Source organism: Ceratina calcarata, unplaced genomic scaffold, assembly GCF_001652005.2.
Source record: "Ceratina calcarata isolate Rehan_Ccalc_2016 unplaced genomic scaffold, ASM165200v1 scaffold92.2, whole genome shotgun sequence".
In the NCBI taxonomy this organism is placed as follows: domain Eukaryota; kingdom Metazoa; phylum Arthropoda; class Insecta; order Hymenoptera; family Apidae; genus Ceratina; species Ceratina calcarata.
The window spans coordinates 1,318,827-1,329,013 of record NW_017180576.1 but is presented as its reverse complement, the minus strand read 5'-3'; the positions used below and the strand labels follow the sequence as shown (position 1 = coordinate 1,329,013).

Genomic DNA, 10,187 nt, shown 5'->3' with positions numbered 1-10,187 from the left:
GATCATTCTTAAAAATAAATAAAGAATACATTTCCTATGAGCGTTAACCTCAAAATCATGAAACATTTACAACATTTACTACTATTAACTTAGACTTACACGAAATTTCGACAATATCATTCCCATGTTGTTGAAATTTTAATCACTTTTCCAACTGAACAACAAGCCGTTCAATCAACGTAGGTAAAGTAGTTGATACGTAAGATTTCAAAATAAGAGATTCGTGCAATTTTAAAATAGCCTAGCCGGGCGGTATTCAACGGTATCTACGTGCACTCGACCCAAATTTAAATCCCTCCAAGTTTTGTTCCGATATTTATAGATCTAATCGTCTATAAACATTCATTGTGCAGTAACACTAAATAATTCGTCATCACTTTTAGATAATATGAACATTACATTTTCGCTCGCACAATATACGCAGATCCGCACTCCGCACTATGTACAACACGTATTGAATCAACAGATGTCGAGAATCGTTTTCATTTGTCTTCTTTAATTCAAATAAAACATAGCATTATCTATAATTAAAACAACGTACAGTTGAGCTACGTCAATTATACTTTTTATTTTTGCTCATCGGAGTTTAGGGAGAATTAAAATAACCGTCCTGTTTGAAACTGCAAATCAAACTGAAGTGTAAGCGATGACACATACTGTAGAAATACGATTTTGTATAAACTGGTATAAACGAGCGCTTATTCCCTCTCGACGATAAGAAATATAAAATAATGAACGCTACAATTGCATTATATATATTTACATTTAATTGAAAACGATATATCATATTTATAAAGATAATCCCTATAATCCGGTATATTTAATCCATAACTATTTAAAAAACCCACGTATAAATAGGACTGATGACGCATTGACTCGATGACTTGATCAATACGTCCGCATTATTTTTATTGAATATGGAAAAGGTAGCGAATATATTTGCAACGATAAACACAGTGGACTTTCTTTTAAACCAAATTTACGTTAATATTATGATGAATATGTATTCAATAGCTGTTAATTTTATTGTGTCATTGACTTCTAATAAAAGATTAGTCATTTTCAGATAGGATTAATTCATACATTTTTCAGCGTGATATGCCTATTATAATGAATTGCTTTCGTTGCGAGGCTAATGTACTCGTTGATAAGAGGAATCGATTGTTCGACATGCATTACTTCCGAAGCTGACATTTTAGGTAAACCGAAATTTTTTTGCACCCCGCCTGGACCAAATTGCAATTCACTCGTAAAATATCGGCATACAGGCATAACGTTCGATCGCACGTAAGCAGAGGAAATAATATTTTTGTATCCGCTAAGTCCACCAGCGAGTGCGAGAATTAATTTAACGGCGGCTGCACCATCGGACAACGTTGGTCCTTTGGACTCGATATTTACCATCTCTCTGTCCGCATTACGCAATGACTGCAACAGCATATTTTGTTGCGCCTACGCGAATTATAAATGTGAAACATTAAAAAATGGATGGAACACTTCATTGTTCGATTAGATAGTGCAATAAAGGAAATCGTACATTCGTGAACCGATTGATCGGTGTGGCGCGTGACAAAAGAGGAACGACAGTATTCGTATCTGCTCCGCCAACCATCGGCACCGATAGAAAAGCAGGATTTAAATCCATTAAATTTGCTGTTATTGCTTCCATTCGCATACGATCGAGCGCGATGGAACCAATAATTCTGTCTGGGTCCCACCATCCTGCGAGCTTATAAATTTCCGAAACAATGGGAAGCGTGAACGTGACTGGTCGTACAAAAACGGCTACTAAAGATTCTGAGCTCAATTGTGCTATTTGTTCAGCCATCTCGCACACGTACGCCGATACAGCTTCAAATTGAGCGGCAGGACTCAGGTCAAATTTAAAATTTATCTCATCCATCAACGCGATAATATTTATCTGTAGATAATATCGATTCAAACTGTACGATGATGTTGCAATATTACTACCTGGAATATTCTAAGTGCGTATTAAATTTCAGAACTAGAATAATGTAGTCGTACTTCTTTGAGGGCGTGCTTCAAATGATTTTTCTTGTAACATTTTATACGAGGCGACGTATCGATGTGGTTAGCATCCAAAACTGCATTAGCAAACGAACCTTTTGTGTCTACTACATGTATTCTTTTTATCAGGCGTGATTGTTTCAAAAGAACGGCCGCGTAAATTAACGAGTCACTTCCACCAATCATGCAAACTTTTATGTCGCCTTTGCGATCTGGCAGAAAGGAATCGTAATCTTTAAATTCAGACTTAGCGGCGGTCTCGGTTTCTGACTTTTGTTCACTTCCTGTGTCTTTTGCATATTTTGCTTTTTCGTCATCGATCGGCATATTTGAAATGCTTCTGTAAAATCGGCGTGAAATGCATCTCCCAATAGGCTGTAAAAGATATCGTGACGTTCCAATCATGTTTAAACATTTGTATGAATCATTCACGATAATTTTTTAGTGTCTTCATAAGATGAGGTTTACAGAATGGTTATGTTACTAATTAAAAGTATACATTGACTAATTAAAATATATGTGTATTGAACAATTGAATGATATCATGCAAATACATTGTACACTTAGTTTCGATGATCCTACCTGTTATTCTTTGATTCACCACTACTGCAACTGACAAAAAATGGATTTCATATTTTGCGACTGGAGGATACTTATAAGAATTATACGAAATGGAAAGTAGAAGTTAATTTATGTATATTAAAGTTATTTGTGCATATGTACGAAAAGATCTTATGTACACTTCATTAAAAATGGACAGTGTATTCGCAGCGGCTGTATTAAACATCACTTAGCATTTTCTTATAACGATATCAGACATTTCTTCAACGGATTCTAATTCTAAATTTTTTTCATTTGCTATGTGTAGCAATGATACAAAACCTATCGGAAAACTTAAAGCTTCAGCATTGCTCGTTGTCAATGTCTCTGGCAATTTTTTGTAAACTTCGCTAAAACGTTCATTTTGCCTTTTATCTTTTTCTTGGGCCCCTGTATTCTCTATACTTACATTCTCTGTATTCTCTGTACTTACATTTTCTTTGTTATTATTATTGTTATCAAGCATTTTGCAAATAGCTTTTTTCAGTTGACGCATATCAAGTTTCTTCGCTCGAGTACTATACGCAATGGCTACCTTACTTGTTAATTTAGGAACAGCTACTAAATTTTCACCTGTGAAAGGTAATAGCTCCTCTGGATTAGCATCTTCACTTCCAACATTACATTCATTTCCATTATTGGCTTCTTCATCTTCTTCGTAATCTTCATTGGGTAGATTAGGACAGTACGATGCATCGTGTTCATTATTATAATCATAATCTACCAGCTGATCAGAAATGTGAGTAACATTTAAATCATTCCCCTCTCTTGGACGTACAGTTATCAATTCATGAAGGTATAACTTGCTAGCATTTGCAATATCATAACACATATCTCGTGGCAATATGAGAGCTTCTTCCGTCCATTTTAACTTAGTTGCATTTAGTGTTATACATCTACCTTTAGTGAATTTCGGCGCAACTGCTTCTAGTGCAGTACCGTCAAAGCATAGCTCTACTTCCTTTCTCTTTCTTACCGGCTCTTGTTGACATGCTCCTTCAATTTTGCTACCTTCAATTCTTGTTAAATTCCTTACTTTCCAATGAGAGGGACCTGCCCAATGCAAATTAGAGCTCTTTGGAATAAAAGAATATTCTGATGGTGCTGCCATAACATTACTAGATACGACTTCACATAAGTCTACAATTTTTTTCACTGGCCTTTGTGCTTCGACATGCACATCAGTATCTTCTCCATCATCTGCTTGTCTGTTGCTTGTATCCAAAGGAATATTCACATAACTTGCATCATCGCAAACTTCATCATCAGGTGGCAAGCTAGCATCCAAATCAAACTTAAATTTGTCTCCAGTATCCATATTTAATTGTGTACCATTGTTTTCTTCACGTTCATCATCTGAGTACTTAAGGAACTCAAAATCAGCCAAGGGTGGACAAATTTTTAAATCAGAAAAATTTTTTATCATTGGAATAGTCACTTCTGTCGTCTCATCTTCCATTTTATTTTCTACAGTATCCAAGATAACATCATTGCAGAAATGCAAACAGTATCTAGAATTTACATGATTTGGTAACATTACTTGGTACAGAGCATCAGTAGTTTGTGTATCCTCATTTTCCATTATATGTAACGCAGGCTTGAAACTATTAACAGTTCCTTTTAAGCTATTGACTGTACTTAAGATTTTTTGTCTGTTCCTCTTTTTCTTTTTCTTTTCATTGTTTTGTGACTCACGTGCTCCATTTTCTGGATTCACATTATTATCCATGCATTCATTTCCTTTCTTGTTGAGTCCACCAGCTATTTTTATTATTTCTGTATGAACACCATCTACACGATAACTATAGATTGTAGTACTCACATCTAGGGATACACTAGCCACTTGGAGATTACACATGTTAGTGTCATCCTTCTTCACCATGTAAGTCATAAAGTCAATCATTTTAAGAGAAAATGCATTTTTTACATTAATTTTGTTTTCAGCATTAAGTTTTACACATTCAGTTATACGCTCCTGTATCTCAGGTGATGATACTTTGGTCAAGAAGCTTAAGCCTAATGATTTTCTAGTGTTATTCAGACTTGTTTTTTCTGTTGATGTTGTAGAGGCAGTTAACTCATTACGTATAATTGCTCTTTCAGTCTCATCATTGTTTTCTAACAAATTAGAAGATGGTGTATCTTGTACGTACAAAGATTTTCTTCGTGAAGTCGATGGGATTGGGCTTGCTTCATTGGGATTCCCAAGAGTATTCGTTGCCATTTTGCAATCCTATTCAAATATACATATATTTAAAGAAATGTCGAATATGCACTATGACTATTATTTGCGTATCTGGATGAACTTGTCTCTTGCTTATATGGCTGATCAAAGATTGTTACGAATATGCAATAACAAAAACGAAGTTATTTATTATTTAACTCATTGAAGTTGCGTATCATATTTTCTAAATCGGCCCTCACTAATCGTAACAAAGTATAAAACTGCTGTAATTGAAGTTGCAGTTCTCGAAGTGTTTTCAGTTCTTTCAAAAGCTCCTGGAAACAACATATCATTTACGTGAATCCTTTGAAATTCCAAAAGAATATTTTTCTCGAAGTATTTTACTTCCACCTACCTTGTCTCTCATTTGATACCAAATTTGTGAGAAAATATACAAGGAAGATGCTTATGAAATTGACGAATTAAAACATCTGATTCTGAGGATTCGTGTAACAGAAACAGAAAGTGTCACAAATTCGAATAGTTTGAAATCACCTGCGTTCCTAAACCCATTTCATTTGAGCAGTACCAATTCATCTCCTTTTATTTCGTTCATTGCATGTACAATTCTTATGAATGATACCGGTACTTATTTCGTTTAATCATTAAGAGCCGTAAGTTTATACATATCTATTAATTACAAAACTATAAATTACTTGGCGAGGATAAAACTTATTGTGGTTTATTTTTGGCCAGAAGAATATAAGACAGATTTCTATTGTTGGTAGCGCCGTTGAATGTGACAGGTCAGTCTGCAAGAATGGCGACTATGGTGGAAGAACAAATTTCGGTTGACATGGGCGAAGATAAAGAATCAGAGTGAGTTACGATACGTGTTAATTACAATAAGGAGAAGTCGTCTATAAACAATGTTCAGTTAGATGAAAATATATTAGAGAGCATGCCATAACTTTGATTTAGGCACATCGGGAAAATAACCTAACGCATAACATCATCCGTGATCCTTGGCGATATTTTTTAATTCATACGTCTATTTACATTGCAGATTCGTCGTAGTCACTTGCAATTGGGTGGATATTACCCAAGAATTTTTCGAAGCTATTACAGGTGCTTATTTTGAAACTAATTTCCTTTTTTGCAAACTCTAACTTAATTTTCGTTTTAGTTTTTTTCCTCTTTTCTCACACTTTTTCGTCTTGTTCTATAATCAATGTGATTTTGTTCCTGTACATAAACAGTTCATTCTGTTAGTACTTGCAGGTACCGATTGATAAATGCAACAATTGTATCATTGAAATATTTCATTTTTATGTTCATATAGAATTGGAATTGGGTGAATTATTAAGAGATGACATGTTTGGATTATTTGAGGCGATGTCTGCAATTGAAATGATGGATCCAAAAATGGATGTTGGTATGCTATGTAATAGGAGCAACAACAAACCATGTACTTTTATACAGGCTGTTGACTCTGGTGCAATCAAATTGGACAATCTAACTCCATCAGAAGTTATAGGAATAATAGATTCCACGTATGCCTGCATAGTGTCCTGGCTTGAGGGTCACAGTTTAGCCCAAACAGTCTTCACTAACTTGTATCTTCATCAGCCCAATCAAATAATTGATAAACCACTGAAAATATTTTGCTATGCTGTATATAAGATAATTGAAATAATTAAAGACTGCATTAATAAAGCATTAGTCTTTGAGGAAGAAGATTTCCAGAGTGTTACATATGGTTATAAATTGCAATTGGATATTACAGAACAAAAAATTATATCTATGTTAAGAGAAGTAGAAGATGAACTACCTAAAAAGAATAGAATAAAACCGAATCATGTAGTGTCGGAGGAAAAAGTACGTGTATATTTTTAACACATAAAATTTATGTAAGTTGCAATGGATATAAGTAATAGATTAAATTATTCTTTTTTGTAGTATAGCGATAGGTTGGCACTGTATGCCAGAATTAGATTCACCAAAATGTTTTATCAAATTTTGTCATTAATGGGAAAAAAGGAACAGCTGCAACAAAATTTAAGCGATTGCCATACATTATTATCAAGATGCTCTTGTATGATACAAATTATGATTAAAACAGTAAATCGTGGAGAAAATGCTGACGAAATATGTAAGTCTTTTTTTATAGTCATTTCCAGATTTATATGAATCTCGGATACATTTTGCATTATAATAATCGTAGCAAACTATCCAAATATTATGGGATTCGACCCTATGGTAAATCAAAGATTGTTACCACCAACGTTCCCACGGTATGCAAAAATAAAGCCAAGAATAGAGGCTTTAAAATATTTGGATGAATTATTAAATAGGTTTAGAACAGTCACTATGATTACTAATCAAAACGGATTTCACGCGGCTTTGGTAAGCAAATGTTTACTGTAGGTTAATAGAAACATTTGATATAAATTCCAAATACACTGATTTCTTTTTAGGACTTTTTTTTAGAATTCTCACGGCAAGGCCCATGTATATTATCTAGATCAATGTTGCAAATAGTTTATGTATCCACAACATATCGGGTATTTGGTATACAACATTTCGCTGACGTTTTGAAAGACGCAGCGCGAAATTTCATAGCGCCTCCGGTTCTAATGCCAAAGAGCACAATGCTTCAGAACCATCAGGCAAAAGAATACGTTGACAGTTTCATGTCTCATTGCGTAGGCGTTTTCAGCCGTTTGCTTCAACTTACTGGTCATAACAGAGCAAGACAGAGAGATAAACTGGCATATATGTTGGGCGAGTTCGCGACTTTACAGGACGAAGTAAGCTTAATTTTTTTTACGACGTACAGTGTTTGAAAAACTCGATATTATTTTTCAATTTAAACAGGCTGAAAGAGTCGATGGATTCTTACACACGTTGTCATTAAAAAGTGAGCCTCCGAGGACACATTTAGCTTGTTTTGGAACGTGGATTTTGTACCATACGCTACGAGTTATGGTCATGTACTTGTTAAGCGGCTTCGAGCTAGAATTGTATTCAGTGCATGAATATCATTATATATTTTGGTACTTGTACGAGTTCCTTTACGGATGGCTTGTGTCGGCTATAACAAGGGCAAATACATTCTTAATGGAACAGGATGTGCATAATGATACACATAAGGGTAGAGGTAGTAAGAAGAGCGCGAAGAATAAGAAAAAGAAATCGACCACAAGACCGTACAATTTAGAAATGTTAATGTATCAAGCCATGCAAAATATATGTGGGGGATATTATAAAGTAAGTTTCACATGTATGAAGTGTTGTACAAAAAGATTGCTACGATAGTATACTTACGCTATTTATTTTAAGGCTTTAGTTGGTTTTCGTATGGATGGTAAAATACCACTTCCTGAAACGCAATTCGATTCGGAACGAGTTCGATACGAGCACAGGTTATTACCGTTTTCTTCGTTACTGACGCCACCGCCAGTACATTATCAGGAATTTTTAGATATGACTAACGCGCAAATGCATAAAAGAAACGTAAGTGTAATTATCCTATCACTTTCTTTTAATATGGAGGAATATCTTTTTTTTAATTTCAAATTTCTTAGGGGAAGATCACTAGTGAAGTACTGTACGTAGCCGGTTGGCGTCATTTTCATCAAGCTAGAAATATGTTGGAACGAGCGTTGTCTCTTTATTCACCGAATGCTAGTACTATAAACGAGGTATTACAAATATCTATGCGCAGCGGAGTATGTGCTTACGTTAAAATTTTTTCGCTGATTTGTATCGTTTGATTTACAGATCAATGATTTATTGAAAGTGGCCAAAACAAATTTCGTCGTTTTAAAATTACTCGCTGATGGTCATAAAAAGGATTCCAAAGAACCTCCAGTATTCGATTTCTCGTGTCATCAACATTTCCCACTGATAAAACTGACCTAAGTCATCTGTAAATGGCCATCACATCGCGCTATAAAATGACATATTATTTATTCTAGCTTTAGTCGTGCAAAAAAATATTTTTGTGCCGTTGCCTTTCCATGCCTTTTTTTTCTTTTAATACAACTTTCACTGCTCTTCCCTCTCTTCTTTGTTTTTATTAAAGATACATCCTTCATTGTACAGATATGTATTATTTGTCAAGCATATTTTCTGGATAAATTTCTATGAGGAGGAAACATGATATTTGTATATAGTTTATCATAAATATATATATGTTTTAAGTGAGTTCATGTGGATAGAGAATGAATGCGTCAATCATTTGAGAGAAGGTTCGTGAACTTTTCAGAGATTTTTGTGAAATGTAAATAAAAATAAAGTACAGAGTGTATAGTCTCGAAATGTTGTATAGTAACGCATCTTATCCATGAAATTGTTAACACTTCTTGTTAGTGAGACATCTGCAACATTTTGGGTATATCACAGGCTTAAGCTATGAAACACACGGTCCGACAACAATTTTTTTGCAATAACAATTTCCGCAATTTCATCGATCATATTTTATCTAGATTATTTACGTGTAACACGTATATTCTCTACATTCTACACGGGCATAGTTATAATTTATATCTCACTAAATTCTGTGTATGTGTACAGACACGAACATTGTAATATTAAATTGAAACACTAAATTTCAATGTAAAATTAATAACTGAAGAATAAAATACTTGTAAATCATCAACTTTATGTGAAAAAGCGATGTATGTCTAATAAAGATGATAATCCAAGATACTCTAAATTGTCTATTCAATTGATCATTTTACTGAACTTCGTATCACATGTATTGTATATCTGTTTGATAAAAAATGAAAAGCACACTCCCAGCTCGGTACTATATTCAACATTCAATTCTTTATTTATTAAATCCGAATGAAATAATTTTCTACGATCCTAATTAAAAACATTTTAATTTGATGTTTTATTAGTTGAAAGTGCATAAAAATGGTGAGAACAGTTTGTTGCCGTTTCGTACAAGTGGAGGATCGAAAAATAAAGAAACCCTACTTGGGAGGATGGAAGCACAAAATTACCGGCGTAGAATATTTAAATGCCGAGTCTCAAACAGGTCCACTAAGACAATCATTAAAACAGAAATGTAGTAGAAAAGTGCAATACATTGCTTGGGCAGATGTATGTACCCAAACACCATGCAACCATCCAACGCAGATGTGGCGGTATATGAGGCTTTTTACTCTTTGCTTTAAAAAAACTTTTCAAGTCCTTTCCACCATAATAAGATATTTTTTGCATATGTTCTTTGTTGATTTATGCTTTTCTCCTCGTCCAGAGCTGACTGCTTTATATCGGGCGAATCGGACAAATACGTTACATCGAAACCGTACGAAACGTATGAAGAAATGATGGAACGTCTTGATTATGACGGAAAAGCTCGTATAATTCAAAGAAATTATAG

The 10,187-nt window shown here is 34.3% G+C and overlaps 3 protein-coding genes across 5 annotated transcripts in view; 1 reads left to right on the top strand and 2 right to left on the bottom strand.

The window, feature by feature from the left end:
* Lnpk (zinc-ribbon metal-binding protein lunapark) overlaps positions 1-126 on the bottom strand; it is a 2,814-nt gene extending 2,688 nt beyond the window's left edge. Inside the window, exon 1 of the mRNA XM_018035540.2 lies at positions 100-126. Coding sequence (XP_017891029.1) covers positions 100-126 — 27 coding nt within the window. The remainder of the gene's footprint in view (positions 1-99) is intronic.
* On the bottom strand, positions 100-2,818 carry LOC108631640 (putative malate dehydrogenase, mitochondrial). Of its 2 annotated transcripts, XR_003389967.1 has the most exons (4): positions 2,026-2,818; positions 1,538-1,921; positions 400-1,452; positions 100-332 (listed from the first exon to the last, which is right to left on the bottom strand). XR_003389967.1 is itself a non-coding variant. In XM_026818967.1 (3 exons), exons 1-3 carry the CDS (start codon positions 2,431-2,433, stop codon positions 1,078-1,080), a joined length of 1,167 nt encoding a protein of 388 aa, XP_026674768.1. In that variant the 5' UTR covers positions 2,434-2,818; the 3' UTR covers positions 100-1,077. The 2 variants fall into 2 exon arrangements, 1 of the variants encoding a protein (XP_026674768.1); XM_026818967.1 differs by having other exon boundaries at positions 100-1,452.
* A 243-nt stretch (positions 2,819-3,061) lies between these two features.
* Positions 3,062-9,505, top strand: Naa35 (N-alpha-acetyltransferase 35). 2 transcript variants are annotated; one of them, XM_018035710.2, is made up of 11 exons: positions 3,062-3,210; positions 5,581-5,671; positions 5,859-5,920; positions 6,135-6,670; positions 6,752-6,944; positions 7,017-7,198; positions 7,270-7,602; positions 7,670-8,062; positions 8,135-8,308; positions 8,380-8,496; positions 8,576-9,505. In XM_018035710.2, exons 1-11 carry the CDS (start codon positions 3,156-3,158, stop codon positions 8,714-8,716), a joined length of 2,277 nt encoding a protein of 758 aa, XP_017891199.1. In that variant the 5' UTR covers positions 3,062-3,155; the 3' UTR covers positions 8,717-9,505. The 2 variants fall into 2 exon arrangements, with proteins under 2 accessions (XP_017891199.1, XP_017891200.1); XM_018035711.2 differs by lacking the exon at positions 3,062-3,210 and adding an exon at positions 4,492-4,510.
* Positions 9,506-10,187: the final 682 nt, after the last annotated feature.